At 39.8% G+C, this 27,313-nt stretch overlaps 1 protein-coding gene across 3 annotated transcripts in view; it reads left to right on the forward strand.

Moving 5' to 3' along the window:
* Window positions 1–27,313, forward strand: part of shank2b (SH3 and multiple ankyrin repeat domains 2b) — a 299,877-nt gene that overhangs the window by 123,879 nt on the left and 148,685 nt on the right. For all 3 annotated transcript variants that reach the window (XM_084920616.1, XM_084920699.1, XM_084920777.1), the window contains exon 9: window positions 13,098–13,175. In XM_084920616.1, the coding sequence (XP_084776742.1) occupies window positions 13,098–13,175 (78 nt within the window). The remainder of the gene's footprint in view (window positions 1–13,097; window positions 13,176–27,313) is intronic.

Genomic DNA, 27,313 nt, shown 5'->3' on the forward strand with positions numbered 1-27,313 from the left:
ATTGCATCAGGGATGGTATCTGGTGTAAAACTCTAGCTTTTATACTAGAAGTAGTAGCTTCTGAATTTTGGTGTGTGCTAATAAAAACAATCATTTGAAAGTTTGAGCTTACTCTGTGTCTTATTCTCCGCTTAAAACGTGTAGGTTAATTATTCTATATACACACATTGAGTGTGTATTTTGTGTGTTCTGTGGCTGGTATATTCCTGGTGCTGCACCTACAGCCATGGCTTATTTTGAAATCCATCTGCTATTCGGATTGGTTGATAACACATTTTTGTGGTTTGTGAATCTGGATAACTTTCATTTTAAATACGCATTAATGTTGTGACTGTTGTGTTGTATTACATTAGTTTTGCATTACTCTGTACGATGGCTGAGATACATTGTCACATAATTATAAGTTAAGTGAATCAAATCTCTGTCCTAATGAGGAAAAACAAGATATTTTTGTTCAAGAACACAAAAATAAAAGCAACAAGCTCAAAACGTATTTAACAGCAAATGAACAATGAATAGCAAAGGAACAAAAACGTTGTCTATGAAGCTACAAACCTGACTTGTCATTACTGCTTCTGTACCCGCTGACGTTCAAGCTCTGGCAGCTGGCTGGTCTCAACTCAGTATCACGGCAAAGGGTCTAATGCCCACCCTGTGTATGTGGTGCTTTGCTTCTCATTAGCATGAGATGGGAAAGCATGCTTAAGTTGGAATATGCTCCAGTACAAGTAGAGGTGGCTATTTTGTTTCAAGCTAATTCCAAAGAACATGGGAAAGCATTTAGAGAGACGTCACTGAGACATTTACATGAAAACACACATTATCCACCTAGCGTAATTGTTTAAATGACAAAATGACACTGACATTACTTGGTCATTAGCGACTTCTTGGCTTTAAATATTGGCTCCCCCTGCTGGTACTGCAAATTCAGTATGCATGTCCATTTCAAGTACAAATGGTTTACCAGCATGTTTATTACACGCTTCGCCGTGATACAATATTCCAGCTTTAACATCATTCTGGAATATTTGCCATTTTGTGTAACCATGCTGTCCATGCTAGTGCTAGTGCTTAAAAGAGTTTATATCATGTCAGCGGAAGTGGATAGTTCTTTATGTCCTGGGTGTACTTTGCACCATCGTATTGTTGTCCTTTCATTTAATAATAATTGGGCCGATCGTGGCTCAAGAGTTGGGAGTTCGCCTTGTAATTGGAAGGTTGCCGGTTCGAGCCCCGGCTTGGACAGTCTCGGTCGTTGTGTCCTTGGGCAAGACACTTCACCCGTTGCCTACTGGTGGTGGTCAGAGGGCCCGGTGGCGCCAGTGTCCGGCAGCCTCGCCTCTGTCAGTGCGCCCCAGGGTGGCTGTGGCTACAATGTAGCTGCCATCACCAGTGTGTGAATGTGTGTGTGAATGGGTGGATGACTGGTTGTGTAAAGCGCTTTGGGGTCCTTAGGGACTTTTAAAGCGCTATACAAATACAGGCCATTTACCATTTAATAAAGCTCTAAGTAATATTCATTACTGCTCAGAACCTGCAGACAGCTCGTTTCTCCTTAATGCACACGCACTGAAGTCAGCTGATTGCAGAAGAAGAAAAAAGACATATCCACAATGAACCATTCCCCAACTCCAATGACAGGCTCATTAGATTAGTGCAATGGGAAATTTGTACTTCTTATGTCTTCATAGCCTAAATTTAATGATGATCATTTCACATTTTCCAGTCTTGATGAAAAAGTTCATTTTCGAGTCTGCCAGTTCTGTGTAAGAGGTATACAGTTCTCCATTACACGACAGATAACACTGAAAGCTATGAAGAGGGATTCGTTTTCATTTAGTACATTTCAGATGTTTAATGATTTGACCACCAAAACATCCAGAGAATTACATGTGAATTTTGTCAGAAGTTGTACATTTATCAGTTCTAAATTGTAAGCTCCAAATAATTCTGCTACTCTGTTACAAAGAATTTTTCAGTAGCAATTCTTGGACCTAACCAATATGTTCTAAGCATTTAAAAAGAGTTTGTTTTCAAATGAAAGGTGACTATTTAAATCCTTTCAGCTTTCCTGTTATTTTTACAAGAGACTGTGTTCTTTATGGACAACAGCTTAAAACTCCATATCAGTATATGAACCATATGCATAGTGAAGTTGTCAGTGGGGTTTGGAGTGCGGTTGTTGGGGTGGTGATGCTTGTGGTTGGAGGAAGGATTGCAGAGAACAGATGAAATTTGTACCTCTGTGATGATTATAAAATACTATTAGTACAACAACTATTTTCTGTTGCCTGCATTGTAGAGAGTAAAATGAGCACCGCACATTCAGCAGGTGGTGGGACCGTAGTATTGGTTGTAGTGGTTCAGCGTGGGGAAAAGAATCAGAGCTTTTCAGTAGATTTTCTTAGTGTACAGGCTGTGATCAGCTGACCTGCTGCTCTCTGTGTATTTACACTGAGGTACCTCTGTTCACCTTTGGGCAGTCCAGTGGTGTACACGTTAAGTTAATTGATCATTCTAAACTGGCCTTGGATGTGAGACAGATAAAGTGCTTTAAGTGCATAGAATAAAGTGCTGTAGTAATATAGAGTGTGGCTCTGTGGTGTGATAGTTTTCAAGACATAATCTAGGGGGCCCAAAACCAATGTACTCTGAGTGCCAGTCCCAAACCCAGACACATGGGAAGGCATCTGGTATAAAATCAGTGCCACAGCAAACATTCATCTGCAGGGTGATGTGCTGAGAAAAATGGGATATCCGAAAGAAGCTTATAAATGTATGATTGAATGTGACATGTGGTCCGAATTTGGTCTGGTCTCAGTCACTGAGACTAAAGTTTGCTATATAATGTCGATTCTGTTTCCTCATTAACTTGCTCTATAATTTGGGTGTTGGGGAATCTTTTCTTCTGTAAGACAGCCTATAATTGGATAAATAGCCAAGGTTCTCAAAGTGTGACCTGATAAGCCCCTTTTCCATTACTACCTACTCAGATCGACTTGCCATGGTTCACCATGGTTTTCAGGGGTTTTCCATTACGTCATACCACCTGGTACCAGGTATTAAAAAGTACCTGCTCGGCCGGGGTTCCGAATATGTGAACCAAATTTTTTGAAACCCAGAAACGGGGAAAATGGCCACAAAAAACAACGCCATGATCCCCGAGTCACAGACCGAGCAGCAGGTATATTCTTGCCTTGATGTCCACCTTTGTTGCAGCGTTCATGTCGCATCATAATTACGTCATGGGATGCTCGGACACAGACCAAACCTTTGTAACAATGAAAAATACATAGAGATACAAAAATACATATAGATTTCAAGAAACAGCCACCTCACTAATGGGTCAAAAACAAAAACCTATTCAAAACTTATAACGTAGGGGTGTCAAATGTTTAAGATTTTGGTGTCTTCCGTTGATCCAATTCAGGCTTGGGGGTGGGCTGGAGCCTGTCCCAGCTGCCATAGTGTGAGGACACGTCACTGGATTATCACACAGGGACAGACAGCTATTCAAATTCACATGCCACACTTATGGCTAATTAAAATCACCAATTAAGCCAACCCAAGCAACTGCATGTGGACAGTTAAAAAACTTTCACACATACAGCTTTTGAAATTGAACAATTGTAGCATTATTATTGTTAGTTATTCTTGTAACATCTGGTTGAAATATAAAATCACTCTTCACTTTGTATACACTTTGACTGCTGTGCAATAATGTTTGCATTACCATGCCAGGTAATGGGGTGCATTTTATTAAAAAACTCAAAGTATTAATGTCTTCACTACAATGTTCACAATTTGCCTCCATATGTAGAGTTATTTATCAATGGATAAATAAATATGTCTTAAATTTTAGATTCCTCAAAGTAGCCACCCTTTGCTTTGTTGACAGCACTGCAAACTCTTGGTCTTCTCTCAGTAAGCGTCATGATGCAGTCCCCTGAAATTGTTTCCCTTCACAGGTGTGCATTATCAGGGTTCATTTGTGGAGTTTCTTGCCTTCTTAATGGGGTTGGGACCATCAGTTGTGTTGTGCAGAAGTCAGGTTGGTACACAGCTGACAGCTCTATTTGACAAATGCTAGAATTCATATTATGGCAAGAACCAATCAGCTAAGTGAAGGGAAATGACAGTCCATCATTACATTTAAGAACTGAAGGTCAGTCAGTTAGTCTGGAAAATTTCTGAAACTTTGAATGTGTCTCCAAGTAGAGTCAGAAAAACCATCAAGAGCTACAATAATACTGGCTCACATGAGGACCGCCCCAAGAGTCACTTCTGCTGCTGAGTTATCAGCACCTCAGATCAGAGCCCAGATAAATGCCACACAGTGTTCCAGTAGCAGACATATTTCTACATCAATGGTTCAGAGGAGACTGCATGAATCAGGCCTTCATGACCAAATAGCTGCTAAGAAACCACGACTAAGGAAAAGCAACAAGCAGAAGAGATTTGTTTGGACAAAGAAACACGAGGAATGGACATTAGACCGGTGAAAAATCTGTGCTTTGGTCTGATGAGTCCAAATTTGAGATCTTTGGTTCCACCCACCGTGTCTTTGTACAACACAGAAAAGGTGACCAGATGACCTCTACACCCATGAAGCTTCATGAGCTTCCCTTAATGAGAGCAACAAAGCAGAAAACCAAAGCAAAGGGTGGCTACTTTGAAGAATCTAAAATATAAAACTTTTCACACTTCTTTGCTTACTATATGCCTTCAGTGAGAATCTACAATGTCATGAAAATAAAGGAAAACCGTTATATGAGAAGGTGTGTCCAAACTTTTGACTTGTTGTGTAGGTGTACAAAAAAAAGTGTTTGTGTGAGTGGGTGAATGAGGCATGTTGTCAAGTAGAGTAGAAAAGCCCTATGTAAGTATCATACCATTTACCAACTCTGACAGCCCTAACCAGTTTTAACCTAATGGTTGCATACAGTATATGATCATTTCTCTGTTATGCTGTATATAAGGCATTCAACTGGGAAAAATAAGAAAAGAAAAGGTGGCCGTGAATGCAACCCTCTATTTCCTGTAGTGTGCTGACAGGTACATTACAGTATCTCACTGAACTGATTTAACTATTTTAAATGCTGTGTGCTCCTGTGTGCTAATATATGCACTCCTGCTTTTGTTGCTGACTCCACCGTTTTCGGTTCTGCTATGACTGCATACAAACTGAATACAGTGTGATTTCCTTCCCTTTTGTAGCAGTGTCTTTACAAGTTTTTCATCATGGAAATGATGTTCTGATGTTGAACTATGGGCGCCTGGTGTATCCCAGGAGTATACCGTCCTGAAATCGTAACTTTTAACTCTACATTATTTGTGACAGCAGCCTCTCAGTTTTTCTTTTTCTTTTCTTGGCTCTTATTATCTTGATTGCCAATGGTTTAGGCAGTCTCTCATTTACCATGTGATAAAAATGACCAATGGGACAAAAGCTTAAAAGTCAATTTCACTGTGATGATCTACAAAAACACTGTTCTCCTCATCATTCCACATCATGTCTCAGGAGCAGAAAGAGATATGGATGTAAACTGCAACTTAATAGGTTGGCTGAGGCATGCACATACACTTACTTGGATGTGACGCCACTTCACCCCTCGTGTAAGACGTTTCTTTAGTTCTCTTGCTAGGATGATAATTGTAGTTGAATTTAACAATAATCTGAATTTCAAAAACAAGTGTGGCTGTTTTTCTGAATGGGCTTGAGCAAAGCACAGTGCAACTTGCTTTGTTTTTCTTCATTAGCTTGAACATGCACACATTCTAGCTTATTTTGACTTGCTTGCACATAAATACACACATAGGCACACACGCACTGCTGTTACAAATAGCTCCCAAGAAAAGCACACAAGTGGAAAATATATTTTGAGGATTTTTTAAATGTTTATATCTTCCAAGCGCAGTGGGATTTGTACTGAGTAGCAAAAAATAGCTCGTATCTGTTTATAAGTCTAACTGAATGTGCACAGATTGGATTTCAAAGACCACTCCGCTTAAACCTATCTTTATACTCTTTATCTAAAGGTCAACAGTGCCCTCTAACACTTGTTTGTAAAGCCAGTCATCTGAGATCATTTAACACATTGACCTTGGAGTGGGGCCAGTTAAGCAGAGAAGTACTGCTTTGAATAAAAAGCAGCCCACTGATTTATTTGTATCAAAGCAAGAAATCACTGCCTTTTAAATCCAATCTTTACCAAAGGAAACAGATATGACATTGATCTGCAAATGAGAAACTAAAGCAATGTTTTAGTCTCTCTTTACCTGTGGATTTATTCTTTTCCATTCACCTGGCTGCTGTCATTTTTAAAGAAGTGGAAAACTTTGGAACCTTTTGACTTCTGAGGCACAGTGAGGTGAACTGGTGTGAGAAAAAAGACTGTTTGATGATAATTTTTTACACCACCCTTGTTATGAGGGGAAAACAGGGGTGGATGAAACCATCTTCTGGTTGGTCAAAGTAGCCATTCATGTTACCAGAATCCTCCAATCAATTCCTTTCTAATTAAATCCTTCCATCTGTTTTGTTACCACATTAATTTCATCTTCCTCTGTCTCTTCGTCATGTCTCCACAGCTAGTGCTAACAGCAGCAGACTCATGTGACAGTGGTTACTAGCTGGTTACTAGCTGTTGCCGGTACTAAAGTTCTGACAGTTAACATGTTGGTCTATTATTAGTTTCTTTTTATTGTTTTCTCTCAGCTTTTCAGCTCCACTTCTTCCAAACTAAACTTTTTCTACAAGCTGCGTGAGCACACAGCGAAGGTAGGGGAGAGACCAGTCGCTGAGAGATTTGTTTGGCCAATCCAGTGTCAGTAATGACAAAATGGGATGCCGTCAGTGCTTGTACGCCCAGTGCGCGGTCAAACCCGTGCCCGGTATATCAGATTACCAATTCAGCCCTGCACTCATGAAAACCGAAGCCCAAACATACTGGATATTTCAAGAGGCACCAACTCCATCAAATTAGCAAAGGTGAGGAAGCAAATGTTCTACACTGCTCTTTGCACCCATAGCTCCGCTAAGCAGACCTTTTTAAAAAGTCCTTGTGCTTGTAAAATTATATTTATCTTCAGTATTCACTCACGTAAAATTTACATCATGGATATATGAAGAATATGAAAGGGCACTGCAGTTAAAAGAACATTTGATCCTCTCAGTGTGTACCAGAGGACACTACCTGTTGAAGGTGCTAACACAGCTAATGCTAGTATCACTGGTGTAGCCCCACTGTTGTAGGCTCATTTTAGCTTTTGAAAATATTACATACCAGCAATACTAGCTAGCTGCCGTTTTTAGTAAGCTAATGTGCTCTTTATAAATAAAACGTCGTCCACCTCAAATTGTTAAAACCACCAACAAGCCCTGTTACATTGACATCATTTTGGAGCAATGGCTACAAACTACAGCCTTTATAATAATGATTAAAATGTTGCCTCATCTTTTAAGATGTTACCACATAGCTTTTCTGCAGGAGTTGAAAGAACTGTGATAACATGATTAAAATGATGTCACTTACACTTTCTTGTATTATCCCTCTGCCAAGATAACATGATTTAGAGATAACATGATTTAGAGATAACATGATTTATCTTGTTGAACTTCGTCTGGAAACATTTCAGGCCTCTTCAAAATATGTTTAAATTCATCATTATTGAATCGAAACAATGAATAGGATTGAAGCACTACTGAACGCCGAGCCATCAAAGGGTAAAACACCACGAGTGGGGTAAAGTTTTGTAGCTGTATCTACACCCAGTGAACTGTTTTATTAGAAATTTGTATTTGTACAAATTCTGTATAGTCTGTGTGCATAATGTTTCTGGATATTGTGATGTACATATGTATAATATATAATGTATAATCATTTTCAGAGATCATAATACAAGTTGCGTTATTAAATCACTGATGATATTTTCATTGATTGTTATTTTTAAATAATCTTGTGTGTGTAGGTTTGTTTGTGGATGTCACCTTGGACTCCCCTGGGGGATGAGGGCACACTCACATCTGTTCTGGTGTTACACCTTTGGCAGATGAATCAGCCTTTTGGCACCTGGCACACACATAAGAAAAGCAGCAACCTGGACTTTATTCTCCTTTAAGTCACAGTTACAATAATTCCTAGAGACCTGGATAAAGTTATTAAGATGGATGTCTGTAGCTTGGACAGCTTGGACATTTCCTAGTTTCAGGAGTTATATTAAAGTTATTGATACAAATGAATGTTTGCTTTCATTTTGCATTATGTTGTGAATACCAGAAGATTACTGGTTGTTGAGAAGAGATCAAATCACTACAGTCATACAAATTTGAACGTGCAGACGAGGCAGATTTAACCGAATTTGGTCACTAAAGAGCTTAAAAATATATGAAATGTTTCCTCCCCTGAAAACTGAAATGTCAAACTTACTTAGTTCCATAACACATAACACATGATCCTCCTAATACCTGAACTCTTGTTTATTGTTTGCATGTTTAACTTCTGTAAGGTATTTTGGCTTAATTGGATCTGACAAGTTTAAAAAACTGAGCATCATCTTTGAACAGAAAGTCTTTTTTTTGAGGACAGCATAAAGTTGCTGATGATGTTCTTTAATAAGCAAAATTAAGTATAGTTGTTGCATGGAAGATGTAAAACAGCTTTTCTCCGTGTCAGGATTGAGCTATATTTCAAAGGAAATTATCATGTGCATTACTCCACAGCTGCTGATGAGTAAAAACATCATTTCAACCGTGCAAAGTACACAATGGAACGATACATGTCAGATGCAGAGGTGGCAAAAGTACTTACATGCTTACTTAAGCAGAAGTACAGACATCTGTGTTGAAAAATACTCCAGTAAAAACTGAAGCGCTGAATCAATTTCTTTACTCGTGTAAAAGTGCAAAAGTAAAGGCTAAGAAAGTAAAAAGTAGTTCCTTGAAGGACGTTTCTACCATCAACTTTTATGCAAAAGTAACTGAACCTTGTGCTAAATTAAAGATGATTATAAAATACTATTAGTACAACAACTATTTTCTGTTGCCTGCATTGTAGAGAGTAAAATGAGCACCGCACATTCAGCAGGTGGTGGGACCGTAGTATTGGTTGTAGTGGTTCAGCGTGGGGAAAAGAATCAGAGCTTTTCAGTAGATTTTCTTAGTGTACAGGCTGTGATCAGCTGACCTGCTGCTCTCTGTGTATTTACACTGAATTCAACAAGATGTAAGCAGATGTTTCATGTTTGAAGCGGGTGTTTCACAGCTGTCTTGGCTGATTTCCATTTCCTACAGTAACAGTATACTTTTGATTTTGTCTTTATACTAGACACTATACAAATGTTACAACAGTGGAATTTAGTAAATTAGTCTAAGTGTCATCAACTTAAATGCAAATTATTCTTCTATATTTGATGCAACCAAACGCTGACCATGAGCGCCACAGCCACCGTGCACCTGTCCAACACAGAGCCTCATCAAGAAAGGTTAAGGTTTATTTATTTATATAGCACATTTTAAAACAACAGGGTTGATCAAAGTGCTTAACAATCAGCAAAAACCAGCGAGACATTAAAAGGCAACGGTATGCGGTATTTGACAGGGAGCCAGTGTAAATTAGCTAGAACTGGGGTGATGTGATCATACTTTCTAGAACCTGTTAGAAGACGTGCAGCAGCATTTTGAACTAACTGCAGACGGTAGAGAGAAGACTGATTGAGGCCCAGGTATAAAGAGTTACAGTAGTCCAGTCTAGAGGTGATAAATGCATGAATACGTTTTTCAAGTACTTTCAATGGAAGATAGGGCTTCGCCTTTGATATCAAACGTAACTGGTAGAAGCTATTTCTTACCACTGAGGACACTTGTTTCTCTAATTTAAGAGAGCTATCCAAAAACACTCCGAGGTTTCTTACCATGTCAGAGAGAGCTGCTGTTGGCCTTCTACCCTCCTCAGTGGAGAGCCTGCTCTCCTGCTGACTGCGTGTTTGACATACACTACTGAGAACAGGAAGGCTACGCAGAGGCTAATTAGCACCTCCCAAAAAATAATTGGTTGCCACCCCTGGAGGCCATTGCCAATCCTTGCATCTCAGGAGAACCAGGGCGCTCAAACGTGGCCACTTGCACCCCGCCCACCTGCTGTTTGACCCGCTGCCCTCTGCTCAGCACCTCATGTTAATCAGGTTCCACACTAGTGATGGGATTTCTGGCTCTTTTTAGAGAACCGGCTCTTTCGGTTCGGCTCACTAAAAAGAGACGGCTCTTTTGGCTCCAAACCGGCTCTTCAGGTTGTTTTGTTGCCTTAATTAATTTATTATTAACAATAATATAAAATTATGCACAAAAGCAATTACTAATGTAAAAAAAAAAGTGGTTTTATTTATATATGTTTATATATAAATATATGCGGTGGCCCCTAGAGACAAAGCACGTACAAACTCCAAAACACATTTCTAGCGTTAACTGAACTTCCAAAACAGAGCTACTAGATCACTTAAATTACACAATTGAAAGCATATGTGTATTGTTTGTGTATTTACACACAAGCACTCATATATATTCAAATAATTTAAACAAATGTTCATTTACCTGTTACTACCACACACCAAATCCGGTCGTTGGTACTTCCTGGCTTGTGTAGCCATGAGGTAACAAAAGCTCAACACTGCCCCCTAGCATCCTGGAGCACTTCTGTTGTGTTTTGTACGTGTTTTGGAGTTTTTACGTGTTTTGTCTGTCTGGGCCACCGTAAATATACTTTTATTTATTCACTCCACATAAAATGTAATAAATAAATCATATAATACAAAAATCAACTATTCACATTTCAACTTTTAACTATTTAAATTTTCAGCTTTTTCCTTTTACAAATGTAAAGTGAAACAACACAAAACACTGCAAACCACAACACAATTAAATATAAATTAAAATATGAAAACTAAAAGAAGATGCATATTCTCTGTCATATGGACCTGCATGAATAAACTTTCTGAATCCTTTATCATCTGCAACTGAAAATAGTTGTGGATGATTACTATACCTTTCTAGGCTCTCTTTCTCTCTCTCTCCCTCCCGCTCTGTTCCTGTGCTACTGCCAGTGTAACTACCGCCCCTCCCCCCTCTGCTCAGAGCAAAGCACAAGGCTCGCGTGCGGAGTGAAGCGGAAAAAAAGTGCGAGAGAGAGGGTGAGAGAAAGAAAAAAAAAACCCACGGCCCGCGATAAGGAGCCGGCTCGCGTCATTCACGTCAAAGACCCGGCTCTAAGAGCCATTTCGTTCGCGACTGACACATCACTAGTCCACACCTCCAGACTTACAAACAGCTTCTTCCCCTGGGCCATTTGAACTGTTAACATACTCAGACCATGGCTTCAGTTTAACCTGAATCACTCAGGCCACTCACACACGGACGCTATGCAGACCAAGTCTTTTCTTTGCACTACTTCCAATCACTTTGCAACTATTTTGTACTCTAATGTGTAGCTTTCTCTTATTTTTGCATATATTTCTCCTGTTTGCTATTTATTTTAAGTATTTGTACTTTGTTACTTGAATTGAAAAGGAGGAGTAGAATCACCATTGTCAGAAAACAAATTCTGTATTCCTAACTCGTTTTTTTGGGTTACTTATTTCTCTTTTTAAACTGCAGTTGATGTTTTTTTTGCTTGAGGGTCCTGCACGGTATCTCTGCTGTCCCTGCTGTCTCTCTTCTGGACACAGATCTATGATGTCATTCCTGAGATCTGCTGAAGCCACTCGGACAGTTTAGTGGTCACGTTAGTGTGGGTAACACTGTAGCCTTCACCTTCCACATCTCGAGCTCTTCTTCTCTGGGTAGTTCTTAAGCTTCTCACGTTCCCTCTTCCTGATGATGCTAAGTGCTGACAGACAGAAAGAGAGAGAGCAATTGTTATTTGATTTTTTTGGTCGTCTCTCTATTTGTCGATGACAATAAAAATAAAGGATACTTCAGTCTCGTCTCCTAAAACTGGGGATCTGGAAAAATAAAGATTGATAACATCTTTAGTGTCTGTGAAGCAGAGGGGGGTTATTTGGATCAGTCTTTTTTTGGACTGTGATGCTGTGCATCATAAGTTTGTATTAATTGTCACTGCTGCTCGAGAGATGGATAGAACAGGTTCCAGTGCATAAATGAAAACCTAAAACCTAAGTGAGAATTCACCTTCATCTTCCTCACATTACAGGCGATGCAGAGTAAAAATCCATCGGTAGTTGAAGTTTCCATGGCATCCAAACTGCAACAAACGGGATTAGCTCAGAATTATTGACTTTCGACGTGACCTTTCTCACCATCCCTCTGCCTCCCCAGGCCGTACATCTGCTTCGTTCCTTGCTTCTGGTTGTCTTCTGATAGCCCTGCTTTCCTTCACAGCTCTAAAATGTACCACACGTACAGCTACATGTAAATTCAGCTTATATAGATGCTGTTGTGGGGTTACTACACACCAGATGGAAATGAGTAAAAATAGAACTCGTGCATGTCTTAAAATAAGAGGCTAAACGTCTAATCAGAGAAATATTTGTAATGCCGACTTTACAGTACAGATTATGCTTCTGTATCAGTATCTGTGTGACTGATTTTTCAACTCTCAATAGCTTATTGTGGATCTAAAAAAAGTATTTATATGCATGTGTGTGTGCTCAGTGCATGCGTGGTTGAGCACTTTGTGGGCGATTTGTGCAGCAGATTCAAACCCCTCAGCACTCTCCATCTCTGTTCTTCTCTCTCTCTTCCTCTCTCTCTTTTTGTTTTTCCATCTCTCTCTCACCCTCACTCCCTCTTTCTCTTTGAGTGGAGCAATAGAGACACTGAAGCTCCATTCCTGATAGGTATTAGATGTTCTTTTTCTTATTTCCTCCTGTATATCCCTGTGCAAGAGCCGGCATGCTCAGTCATTGAGCAGGTCTTGCTCTATGCTTTTGGAAAATTCTGCTGATGTTACTGGAAGCTTAACCATCATCTTCTTATTTTTCTTTTTTTGAAAAAGCAAAAGTAGGAGACTTTAAGGGTTCCAGTCTTGTCTTAGGGATGTTGTCAGCTGCTTCATTTGAGTGATTTTTCTCTTTTTCTTCCACAGGATAACTGTGCCAGAGTGCTGCTAGTTCGTGGAGCTGACAAGGAAGTAAAGAACTACAACAGCCAGAGTCCTTTTCAGGTAGTGTAAAAAATCTTCAGTAGTGTTTGTGTGTAAGTGATTATGGAAGATTGATTCCAGCTTTCAGCCTGGGGAAACCGTCTTCAGAAGCAGCACATTTTTTTTCATCCCATTTGTTACCATGGCAACGGTGCAACATGGTCAAGGTCAGTTGCAACCAGGGATGTAAATAGCTTTCTTGACAATATTCGATTATTTGTGATTAAACATTGTTAGGACAGAGCACAACCAAAACTCAGCATGCAGTGTAAAGTTTACTGTGTTTATTCATTTAGTTTCTTTTCTTTAAACTTGTAACTTCCACCAGGTCACCAGCAAACTCCTGGGTAGGCTTTACTATTAAACTGCGTTTTAGCTGCACGTTAAAGGAAATCAGAAATTTTAAAATGTTACTCTTCGTGCATTTTGGCCCTCTTCTCTTATTACATTGCTATTTTCTTTTCTTTTTATTCGTATATGTGAATATTACAGACAACCCTAACCCTAAACAGATCTCTGGCAACCTGGCGTATGTTACTAGGTTAACTGGAGATCTTTAAATGTAATATGAAAATCGTCTAACTTTAACAACAGCAAGCTCTGTCTGTGTTCCTCCAACTTATCCCTCAGTTCGTTCGTTCAATCAGTCACAAAGGTAAAACATTTAACCCCTTAATTTTCTCAAGACAGATGAAATGATTATCCTCCATAACATGGAGTGTATGTGCACAACGGCTTGAGCTGGTATTCAAGCGCATGTGTATTTGTATGTTTCTGCTTGCAGTGTTTGAAGTGTATATGCCTTAGCAAGCAAATCCATAAAAAATCCCAAGAAGCAGTAAGAGTTGTCTAACTGGTATGTTTGACTCATAACCTACGCCCGAGTTATAAAATAGCCATATTCAGGCAGGCATTTATGAAAGGCAGTCCCACAGGGTCCTCAGCTGTCCTCCAAAGCCACTCCAGTGGAGCGCTTTATTAGCGTGAGCACTTCAGAGGCAATGAGGCTGAGCCGAATGAAGTTTTTAGTCAGAGTTTGAGCTTTCAGCTAAGAAGCTTAGTTTGTAGCCTAGATTTTGGATTTAGCTGTGTTGCTGTTAATATGCAGTTTTTTCTCTATCTTTGTGATGCTTTTTTGTTTGTGTCTGCTTGTTTGTGTTGTTCATGTTGAAACAAACATGTACAAAACCCTCACCCTGTGAGGAGATTTGGTACGGTGCAGGCAGGCAATAAATTGGCTGCATGACTTGAATAAATATGTTTTCGTGGACCAAGTATCCTAACTTTGAAGATGGCCTAGGGTTCCACTGAACGTGATGATTTTGATTTTTTTATGCCGGTAAAAACACAGAGTGAAGCTGTGTGTCTGTCAAGAACGAGCAGTGTCACAAACATGTGGTCTAGACTGTTTTGTCCATATTTGTGCTGTCGTTGCTTCTTTGCTTAGCTTTTTGCTGCAGAGAAGAAAGAAGTCATAAAATAATTTTTTAGCGTTTAAAACAATAAAATGGCTCACTGCAGCCATGGTCTGACTTATTTTGTTTTGTTTTTTTCCTTTAATGGGTGGTTTTGTGTTTCTTCCTCTTTGTAGTGAATCCTGCTCGGGTTGTGCTTTGGTTCCCACAATCCTTCTGTCTGCATAGCCAAAGAGTTATGCAAATGGTCACCAGCATAAGACCATAAATCCTTAGAATTTCAGGCACAAGATAAACATGGAGTAATACGGAGTTTGAAGCATTACTAGATGTGAAAACTCTCTGACTTATGTAACTCTGTTATGACAAGGCAGGCTTTTTTTATTTGTTTGCTAAGAATATGTATTTAGCCCGCACTCACTATCTCGATCAGATTACCTCTTGTGCTGTAGCTTGTGCTTTTCCTTTTTAAAGAACCTTCGAAATAGCAACCCATAGAGTATTTCCACTTAAATGGAATCTGTTTTTCACACAGGGCTGTTAATGCTCCCTCTGCATCTAATCAGTAAGAGAACATCAACAGTAGTCAGTATGGTAATATACTGGAGGCAGACAATATAAGAATCGAGCACAAAAACTAAGGAAATGGCATTCAGTTGATTTTTTCTTTCTTTGAACACTTTGGAGATGGTACTGGATCTCCGTCCAAATAATAATGCTGCAACATGAAGTTGCTCTGTGGCACGGGCCCTATCCAGATCAGTCAAGCGTGGCGTGCTTGGAGCAGACACCAACTGACCGCTCTAGCAGGGTCTGTGCTCACAGGTTCTAATCAGGCACCTGAGTGTGTGCACCTGGGCACCAGAAGCTCCAAACAAGAGTCCGTAGCAGAAGAAACTTTTTGGCATTGGCAAGTTTTCCATGGGCGCAAACCACACACCTAACTCTGCTGCTCAACCAACAAATACGTTTTCCTCACAAAGGTGGAAAACACACATTTTAGTAGGTATAGGGTTTATTTTCAAAAAGGATTTACTTATCCTTTTTGTTAAATTTATCACATAATCACAGTACAGTTTGACTGTTTGGAGATTTTTTTTTTTCCTTTCCTTTTGTCTTTTGAGAAGATAAACCAATGGATCTATCAGCTTACATTAAAACTGACCAGCCAGGTACTTACTTGGGGAAAATCTGTGTTTTTCTTTACAGAGCCGAGTGCAAAAACCTGGAAAAGCAAGCGGCCACATCTTAGTAGTTATTATATAAGTTTAATCCTTAATTCAATTCAAACCTGTGATTATAAAAAAAATTACCTCGCTTACAGTTGTGATTAATTGTGTAGTAGGCTGTTTGTCTCTGCTGTGTGTTGGACATTTTAACACGGAGCTCTGTAGGGGTGACTCAGAGGTGAAGCAAGCCTCACGTGGCTGAGGCACTGCAGTTTTTGACACATGCCTTAGTTTTTCTCGAGGTCACTGGTTGCTGTTGGAGACTGACTACACCAATGCTTAGCCTTGGACAGTATTTTCTATCAGCATCATCCAATCAAATATTGCCTAACTCGGGTTACAGTTGGAATGTTTGGAAAATCTATGCCAAACACCGAAGTTGATCCTGAGAAATATATATGTGGGGAAAAAAACCTAAAACTAAATATTTGGGGTTTGCAGAACAGTGACATGAGCTGTTCTCAGCACTAGCCAATACATCAGACAAACCTCTTGTGTAGCTAATACACTAAGTCTCATTTGATTGTATTTGGCAACTTTGTTTAATAGCAGCATGATATCATGCTTCCTCAGCTGTCAGGTTTTGGTGTAATTCCTTCAGAGCTCAAGAGCTAGGATTTTTTCTGTAGCTTTCCAGCAGATATCAGGAAAACATACAGGCAGAAATCTGTTGTAAAAGCAGTTTCTCTTCTGACAGCAGGCTTAACAGTAAAACAACAAGCAGCCACTAGACATGTTGGACTCTCACTTGTTGTCAAGTGGAAAAAATTCACTCTCTTGCTCTTACTATCTTTATCATTATTGCACTCTCCACCTACACATGAAGCCAAGAGCTAAATCAAACAAGTTTATGCTTGTTTTCTGGCCAGCAGACATCTGGGAAACTGAAGGAGAAATATTAGTACATCAGAGGCATAAAGCAACATCGCATTAACTATAGCACATGACCTCGGGAAACAAAAAGCAGGTCAAACTTATTACAAGCACAAAACTATATGATAAGAGTTCTAAAACGTACTTGGGCACCTAAAGTCTCATGTGTTTAAATGGGCATAAATCTGCAGCTGTAACGTCCTGATTACGTCCTGGCTGTAGCTCAGGAGGTAGAGCACCTGTTTAGACCCACTGGCTGCTTCTGGAGTGTCGGTGTCGCTGTCCCAGAAGCGTCCACATTGCAGTTCCTCTAAGGGTCACGAGCCAAAAGTACATCGATACTCATCCATCCATTTTCTACTTATCCAGTTCAGGGTCGCAGGGGGCTGGAGCATATCCCACATGCTATATAGTGAGAGGTGTGGTGCTCCCTGAATAGGTTGCTAGTCACCGTAGACGTCCGTAGGAAAATGTCCACCTTCATAGCATTAAAGGCCATATTTACAACCTGGCATTTATGCGTAGTTCTTGGATAAACTATTTGGATGCTGTAATAAGGGGTACAGAGCCCAAGAGTTCAGCAAAATTCTGGTATCTAATTAGTCTGTTACTAATTAGCAGGTATGTGTTTGGTTCAGAGTCAGAGTTCATCCTTTCCTGCCTCTTTTATGAAGCTAACTTTGGCCTTCAATACAGTAGTCAAGCCATTATCACAGACTGTGTAAAATATGGATGTAGACAGACAGCGTCGGGAAGGTTACTTTTAAAATGTATTCCACTACAGATTACAGATTACATGCCCCAAAATGTATTTTGTAAGGTATTCTGTTACGTTACTCAACGAGAGTAACGTATTCTGAATACTTTGGATTACTTAATATATTGTCATGCCTTTTACAACATGAATGTCCTATTGCTGTGTGATTTATTACTATTACTGCAGGTTACTCGCCATACCAACACCGACTAGATGTTTAAATCTTAATATAAATGAGTAACAGTAGGTGGACATTAGGTAAGGCTGCACTTTTTGCAGTGATCTCGTATAGAAAACTATTCGGCGCGTATATAAAACAGGTCCGCGGCTCCGAACCGTAGCAAAGGGACCTCTGGCTAATACGTCGGGTTCGTGTCGAGCTCGTAGCTGAAAACTGGCTTTACTTTGTTGTCTGGGTCAACTTTGCTAGTGAGAGACAGAGAGAGGCATTGAAAGGCTGCTGCAACGGAGCTTATTGTTTCGGAGGAAAACAAGAACACAGTGTACAGTCGAGTCTTAATAGCTTACTTACAGCTGGGCTCGTCAGGCTGCAGTGGTTACTATTATATTTACATGCTTCCAGCTCCCGTTTCTGCTCGGTGACAGCTCGTACTTTTCCACTCGCCTTTTTCTCCCTCCCTCGCTCACAGACACATAACAGGTATGGCAGTCCATTCTCCCTGCAGCACGGACTACACTGCCCATCAGGCTGCATGCTTTAGGGCGATGCCTGTAACACTCTGCCTATTGCCTTCATATTAAATCATTTTTTGAATAATAAATTTTCACGTGATTATGCTGCTGCAAGTAGAGGTGACATGGGCCGTGAGATTGAGACACAGACATTAGATCCTCTTATTGCGTGTTTTGTTTGGGTTTCCACCAGTGTGGAATTACCAAAAACAGAGAGAGCATAGCCTAACATATGAAACAGGAAAAGACCGCCGTGTAATCCATTTATTTCAACAAAGCAACTGTATTCTGAATACCACCTTTTTAAACAGTAACTGTAACAGAATACAGTTACTCATGTTTTATATTTTAAATACGTGTATTCTGTTACCCCCCAACACTGTAGACAGCAAAGTCCTGTTGTGAAGAATCAAGCCGATTCTATACGTGCATCTCACTAGAGAGGCCTGTTTGTCAATTCAGCAAAGGGATGTGCTTGAAAACATCATCATTAGGTGCCAAATTAACAACTGGAAAGTGCAAGTGTTAATAAATACTGATTGCTATAGTTGAATGAGGCGTGCTTACATTGTGCCTCTGCTGCTGCTGCATGTGCTCTTAATTTGAACACTGTGTGGGTGTTCTGTGGTCGTGCCATTTGATAATATCATTTGTCAGTTCTGTGTGTGTGTGTGTGTGTGTGTGTGTCAGCTGTCCTCTATCCCGTGTTCTTCCTCTCATTCTTCTTTTTGAGTCTTCATACCATATTTCTGTCTCTTCAATCTGACCTGTGCCCAGCTGTAACCTTGCTTTCATTTAGCAAGAGTCATAAACACCTTCTTGCTTTCCTTTGGGTGCAGTTTGCCCGGTTTGATGGATAATCATGACATGATGGTCACTGATATCAACAGTTATCTGTTTTCATGACAGTATTAACTAAAACTTGCAATTAGATGATAACATTCCAAGCGCTGTATGTTCCTCTGTGGGAATTAATAGCAAAATCATAACATTATATGTATTTGTGCGTGTGTGTGTGTGTGCGTGTGCGTGTGTGTGTGCGTGTGTGTGTGTGTGTGCGTGCGTGCGTGTGTGTGTGCGTGTGTGTGTGTGTGTGTGCGTGCGTGTGTGTGTGTGTGTGTGTGCGTGCGTGTGTGCGTGTGTGTGCGTGTGCGTGTGTGTGTGCGTGTGTGTGTGCGTGCGTGTGTGTGTGTGTGTGTGTGCGTGTGTGCGTGCGTGTGTGCGTGTGTGCGTGCGTGTGTGTGTGTGTGATGTAATTTGTATTAGTTCTCAGTGGAAAAGCTCAATAAACTCAGTGTATACTGCCTAAGCACACCAAAAACACTCGGTTTGAGGGTGGGTGAGTAGAGTGGAAGCAGCTAACGAGCCTGATATTACCCTTACAGTAGATCAAAAACAGTGCTAACGAGAGTGAAGATTAGACAGAAATGTAACTATAAATTAATGTTGCTGTTTATCTGCTGGATGATTGAAAGTAAATCTATTAAAACTTGAAATCACCTGCAGCTCTCAGGCTAAGTAAACCATTCTATCCTTTTAACCACCACGAGCTGTGTTTCATGTGTACCTTATGTTTGAATATGGATTTAATGTGTTAGTTAGCTGAACTAATAGCAACACTGAATAAAGCCAGTCTAGCTATTGTCCCTGTTTTATGTGAAGCTTATCTAATCCTGCTGAACTACATGGTTTTATCATCTGTAGTCATACTTTCTAAACACCCCTAAATCTTATATTTTACCCCTTTAGCAACATTTTGCACACATCCACTGCACTCTGCTCTAATGTTGTTACTGTAGGTGTAGCCAGTAAAATAATAAAGAAGCATGTTGCAGATGGCACAGGTTGTAAAACGGTGTATTTTAAATTAAAGCCATGATGGTCGAGTAAATCTTAACAAGTTGTTTTCATGCCCAAAACCAGCTAAGTTGATGCCCAGTGCATTTAAATTTACCCCTGAAGCATGTCCCTGTGGAACCCAACCCATGTGGGGGAATGGCAGGCAGACCCACACAGCCCACAGTGGGCCTCAGTGAGGTAGCCTGTAGTTTGGTCTCCTCACACTAAGCAGAGAGGGGCCCAGATGTGGGCCACACTACTGGGGCCCCACCCAGGCCTCCCCTAGGCTCACAGAGGACTCATGAGCTAGCCCCACAGTGTGGGGACAAATGTGCCCCTTATTGTATAACCACACCACTCGTTGCTAAAAAAAAAAAAAAAAAGAAAAGAAAAGAAAAGAAAGAAAGAAAGACAGCTCCTCTCATTAGCCATGCTCTTATTCACACAGGGTTACTATAGTGCTGTGTTTAACGTATTTGCCTCCTTCATGATTTCTTAGTCTTTTTTTCCATATTAATATCAGATCATCAAAGATAGTTTGTTTGTAAATGCAAAATGCAGGTCTTAAATGATTATTTCATTTATTAAGGGAGGAGAGCAATCCAAACCTGTCCATGAAAATCTAACTGTCTCTTGTTAAATCATGAATTAATTGTCATTAACCAAACTTTCTGGAAAGCTAAGTTTCAGGCCTCATAACTGTCACATATGTTAAATCACAAAATCACTTAAATAGAACCTGCTTTTCTAATCTAGTAAACAACAGTGAGAGCCATCATCCACAAATATTATAGTGAACCTTCCCAGGAGTGATGAAAGAACTCAGACCAACATCTAAAAATCCGGAGGTCTCACTTGCTTCAGTAAAGGTCATTTATGAGCATCATAAACCGCTTTGATGCTTCTGGGTCCATAATTAATGGACACCTGAAAAACTGCTCTCCTGAATCCTGAAGGTGAATGTCGGGCCATCACTTTGTGCCCTGAAGCTTAAGATCACTTGTGTTATGTAGCAGAACATTGATTGTAAACACACCAGCAAGTCCACGTCTGAATGGCTCAAAAAGACAAAACAAATGAGCCTTTTGGAGTGGCCTCATCAAAGTCCAGACTCAAATCAGATTGAAATGCTTTGGCATTTCCTTCAACAGGCCGTTTGTGTTTGAAAACCCTGCAATGTGGCTGAATTAAAACAATTCTGCAAGAAGAGTGGGCCAAAATTCCTCCACAACAAGACTCAATGCCAGTTCTCTTGAACGCTTGATTGCGGTTTTTGCTGCCAAGGCTGGCCCAATCATTTATTAGGTTTAGGAGACAAGTACTTTTTCACACAGGGCCAGGTAGGTTTGGATAACATGTAACCTGCTGCACTGTGTAGCCATTTGTCCTGAAAGGAAAAAGAGTCAGCTCCTATCCAACAAATTAATCTTGAAATGGACGATGGCCTGATATCTTTCACTTCCTGAATTCTTTTGCTGTAAGTCAATAAAAATCCGTCTTACTTCAGGTTCGAATAGATCACCTTCTCTCAGCCTCATATTTCTGACACTACACTGAAGTATCTTCTGGGGTTTCATCTTCTCCACAATAGTCATACTTCCCTGTATGGTCTTTAATTATTATAAATAATGTGCAAACATGCCTGTGTTAGCACACGATGGATAGGTGTGGATGAACTGTGGGGCTGTGTGGACAGGGCAAACCCCGGGCAGGCGTGCCTACATATGGCCAACAGCTTTCTAGATGGGTTTTCTATAAGCAAGCCACCGTGGAAAACTGTGAGAGGCGTCCTGAGGGGTGAAACTATTTAAAACCAGGCTTTAGTATGTTGAAAGTAAAAATATGTGAAGTCCCATAACGTTTTACTACAAGCAGACTAACATTAACAACATATTGTTACTATTAGTCTGGATGGAGTTGGATGCAAACATCAATGCATCTGTCTTAGCATTATAAGTTCTATTGATCAGTCACATTCTAACAGGCTTTAATTGCATGCAGCTAAAACGAGGAGTCACATTCACCAAATTGCATCTGAAAACCATGTGGATCCGATCTTTTTTACTCCATCTGTAATCAGTGAATGATGAATGAAAGTGGACGTCTTGGCCCAGATATCAGTGATCAGTCAGCGGTCAATAGGCTAACCTATAGGACAGACTGACTTATCGAAAGAAAAAAGAAAATTTGTTAAAGTGTTAAAGTAGCTCCTGAATAATATTGTCATTTTTAGAGACCTTTAATTTATTTTGGATCAATTAAAACACTGCAATAATTCATTTCACTTTATTAGGTCATATTTTTGACATTTCACTTTGAGTCTATTTAAACTAACTCTATGGGAAGAAAATGAAGGAAAAATGTAAACGTATAGAAAAGTTTGGGCCCTCAAATTACTCAGTGCTGGGGAATGATTGAGTTTAAAATTGAAGGGCAGTGTAGATCGAATCCTTTCTCCTTCCTGTTTGGACTTTTGTTTTTCAGTGATTGTTTTGATTGATTTTCCTTTTCTGGTGTCCTTTCACCATCTCTTTCTTTTGGTCTGGTCGACCCGTTGCCTTGATTTCCACTCGGCTTTAAGTGGCTCCACATCCTTCCCACCCCCATCCGGTTACTTCTGTGTTATACACAACCATTTGTCTCCATGACAACCATGGGAGAACAGGAAAAGAATCGATGTGGGGGTGGTGATGGTGGTGATGGCAGTAGTGGTGGTGATAGTGGGTGGTAGAATGATAATGAGAGATAAATTGTGACTCCATGTAGCTTGTTTGGTACCTGGTTTGTGATCACAGTTAAACTTGAAACTGTCTTCTGTTGGATTCTGTAATCTCCATTTTAGACTAGCTTTTGCTAATCCCATTCCAAATATGTAGCTTCCTTAACTCTGGGTTTCTCCAAGGGTCTAAAATAAACAGTACAGAGCCACTCGAAATGTATCCTGTAACATAAATAGCATTTACAGTATAAACAATGCTAAGTAAACATTGTTTACACCTCCTCTATATCTCCTGTTTGGGTTTTAAAGGCCCACTTTGTGCCAGATGTATCCTTCGCGACAGATGATGATCTATCTACTTCCAGGAGTTTACTGACATTTGTGGGTCCTTATATTGATGCCGTGATTATCATTCCTTATATGAAGAGGATGATTGCCATTCTGTCACTCATCAATTCAAAAACTGTGGCAAAATGGCAGAAATGCACAGGAGGAATTGACATTACTGAACAGGACATTCAGAATACTGGCGCGTAGATCCATCAGGTTACGATGTAGCTAGATTTTGCTTCAATAGAATTCCCACTAAAGCATAAATCAACAGTAAAAACAAAAAATAAATAAATAAATCCCCAGTAAAGCTCAGGGTCATGGCATCACCAACGCAATGCATTATGGGGTTGTTGTTCAAGTTCAGCTTGATAATGGAAGGCAGATGTTGCTTTGGGGTCTGAAGGTAAATTGTGAATATTTGGAAACTTATCAAAATGTTGAGCTGGTGTGTTGTAAAATGCTGGACCTGTACCTGTGAAGTGAATGAGCGCCCATTTAGTTTGGAGACTTTCACTTTCCACGCTGGAAGCAAAAAGGAGCTAAGGTCACCGAGCCAACAAACACAAGCTCAGGTGCAGTTGGGAAAAGGGAAAACATCAACTTCAGCAACATTTCAGAAATCATGTTTGTGTGATCTCAACGTTATTCATAACACATTTAGCTGCTTATATGTTACAGTGCTGTTGCTATGTTATAGACATTAAATATGGCCGTCATCTCATCTGTAGCTACATGGCAGCATAGCTAGAATCCAAGAAAATCTTTTGCTTTTGTTTTTTTTGAAAAATAGCTTTTGAAAAGTGAATTTGTTATCCTACTCAGTGGAAACCAGCAAATGAAATGCAACAGTGTGATGGTGACTGGGTACCACTGTTACATCTTGGACACACAGAAGTCATTGTGACTACCTCTGACCAGTATCAGCGGAGAACAAAGAACTACAAGCTCCTATAACTGCCGAGGACATAAAACAAGGTCACGTCTGAAGATTCACAGTGCAGTTTGTTGCACAACATGTAAGGATGCAAGAGGTGCAAAAAGTGTTTGTCTTCATGTCTCCCAGAGCCATGACTCATTGGCTCAGAGAGCCTGACTTGATTGTTCACACATGAACGTGAGCTTGAAGCAATTTATCATTTTTGTTTGATATGTTTTTGAGGAAATGTTGAGGAGCACGAACATCCATACCTCCAGAAATAAGTTGACCGTTTGTGTTCATACAGATCAACCCCTCCTAATGACACTCCTTTACCTCCAGGTCATTTGGGTGTTTTTTCAGAGCTCGTTTCTTAGTTAGTTTCTTTGTACTTGTTTTTTAGCCTTTTCCCAGCTTATGTTTTGTTAGTTTAGTCTTTGTTGTTTTCTGCCTTTGTTTGTAGTTTTGTTCAGACCCAAATATATATATTGTTCAGGCCCATTTATAGTAGCTTTTTGGTCCATGTGCAGCAATAGCTTGGTTAGTATTGCTGGTCAAAAGCAACTCTGTTCTGGTGAGCTTTGGACTCTTTGGACGATTGCTGCCCTTTTCCCACTGATTATGTAAGCTGGGCTTAGGTATTAAGTATCAAAGTATCAATTAAAAGCTATTAATTTGAAATTCTGGAGGAAAATTTGTGTTGGAAAAGAAATACTGAGTAAAGTGTCTTATTTGAAGATGCTGAAAGAAGTGTGTATTGTATGTTTAACTCTCAGTGTAGCTGAATAAATGAAAATAAATGATTCCCAGAGCCACTTGATTCCATTAGCAAACCAGAATTTAAATAGTAATTAGCAGAGGTGGAAATGTGTAAATACAGGTGATAGGACTGTATGACTATATTACAGTGGGAATTGGGTCAGAAACATTAATGTCACTCTAGACTTTCAAAGCTGTCAATAAGTGATTCTAACCTCAAATTTTAACCTAGATGCTAAAACATCTTTTGACCTTGAAATTACCTAATAAAAGCCTAAATGGAAACAAGGCACATATGCTGTTCCAAACGGCTGATCATTTATTGATAAAGAAAAAACAATATGACAGAGGTTTTAGGGGTGACATATTTTATCCTATGATTACATTGCTGATGGGCAGTACATGTCTCAGTGCTTCAAACATCTTACAAATACATTAGGTTTGGCTACCTCATTCTAGGTCATAGTTGAAATGACGTTTTCATCTCTTTTCTTTGCCTCATCTCTTCCCATCCAACAGTTTCTCCTCAAGAACAGGCTTTGATAGATTTGTCACAGTTTGTGGCATGCGCTCTGGGAGATCCTCAGAATGAGTGGGCAATCCAGCCAGCATTCAGCACCCCCTCCCCCATCTCCTTAACAGGAAACATCACATTTGTTACCAAAAATATGAGCCTAAATTTACATTCAGTGACTCACATCTTATTTAAAAGCAAGCATTTTTCCCTTTTGTATCTGAATGCAGGTTGATAACAGAAATGTGAAAAGGAGTCAAAGTGGTGTAAAACATTTCCTTTTGAAATTCCTAAGTGTGTCTCAAAAATGCTCTTTTTTGATTCATATATATATAAAGAACAAAAAAGGGAGCACAGTTTACTACTTAAGCCAGCAATGCTTTGATAATACACATGCTCACTCTTCTTTACTGAATATTTGTTCTCCGGGAATCAGAGGAGGCACACTTATATAATGCTTCTAGGCTTCTCATGAAGTGTGTGTGTGTGTGTGTGTGTGTGTGTGTGTGTGTGTGTGTGTGTGTGTGTGTGTGTGTGTGCGTGTGTGTGTGTGTGTGTGTGTGTGTGTGTGAGTGCATATGTGCAGCGGGAAAATGAATCTGACTATTTTTACTGCCGTGATCTTGACTCCAGCTGTACTGTAAACCTGTAACACTCAGCAAGCACTGTGCCTCCAGAGCTGACTGTAAGCAACAGCACGATAACAGGCAGCACGATCTGGGTCACTGACAGTGTAACAACCTGTTTAACCAGCTCAGCAAGAAATCCCGTTACTGCCCTCTGGTGGCCACATACAGATCACACTTCTGTGTAATGAAGTCCACTGATTTGAACAATTGAAGTGACTGTAATATACGAAGAATGAGAGCAAGACATTAGAAGAAAATAGTGCAAGACACCATGATGTTATGCCATCCACCGGGTCACCAGTTAATTACTTGTTGATAAGATAAGAGTTAAAAAGAAATGAAAAGCTTTTCCAGTATTGTAGGTAAGTTAGGACCCCAACTATGAACCTGAACATTAATTATTATCAAATGAAATATTTATTTTTGAAGGATGGCAGTCTAAATAAAAGTATGTAAGTGGCATTTGCACAACAAGAATTGTCAGCTTTTATTTTGAATAATGAATCATTATGTACGCAGAGCCACTGAAAGTGTATCTAGAACAAAAATGCAGAAGTCAAATGCTCTCAGCTAAGAAGACAAAGGGGGAAAACCAAAAAAATAGAAGAAGAAAAAGAGATTGTACAACCTAAAGAGCAACTAAACTGAAGGACTATTTTTCACTGAAGAGGGCAAGTCAGAAAGTTTGTAAGGAACAGTTACTGAAGACCAGTGTGAACAGAAACCGATATCTGTGCAGATGCCTGAAACTGACTTGAAGATCAGCCAAATGTAAGTTGGATAAGGTGTTTGATTTTTATGGATCAATTCTGAGAACTTTCAATCACACTTCATATTTGTCAGTTTGAAGAATGAAGGTCAATATTAATTTGTGGGCTTGACAGTTTGTTGTATTATCTAAACATTAAAGCAATTAAGATAAATACACAAAAATGTTACAATATGTGGTTCACGTCACTTCTCCAAAACTCTACCTTCCGTTTCCATGAGTAATGGTGCAATCAGTATTTTTTTTCTTTTAACCCTCCGAGCTCTGAGCCACCTTAAGTAGGAATGCTGAAGATTTAGAGTTAGTGCTTCAGTCTAGTTTTCGGATTGACAGAACTACTTAATTCTCACATGGTCAGAAAATTAAAAATCACAATATTTTAACACTGGGTGTCAGCCTTTTTGGTTTTTTCCCGCCCAAAAAGAGCTAGGGTTATGGCCAGGATGTCTCATCACCATAAATGACAACTCACGGAGCTAGTGCTTGTGCCTTACATGATAAAATTTCAAAAAAAGTCTCATTTCAGTTGTAGCTTTAGCTTTAGCTTTCCATTTTTAACAGTAAATGCATCAAGAGAACCACAAACGTGACTTATGGACAGGTATTAAGTGAATATTGACTTGAAATATGTACGTACACTGATCAGACATAATATTATGATCCCCTTCCTAATATTGTGTTCGTCCCCCTTTTTCTGCCAAACCGGCCTCGACT

The sequence above is a fragment of the Perissodus microlepis genome, chromosome 1 (assembly GCF_051167445.1).
Source record: "Perissodus microlepis isolate ML-2025 ecotype Zambia chromosome 1, ASM5116744v1, whole genome shotgun sequence".
Lineage (NCBI taxonomy): Eukaryota > Metazoa > Chordata > Actinopteri > Cichliformes > Cichlidae > Perissodus > Perissodus microlepis.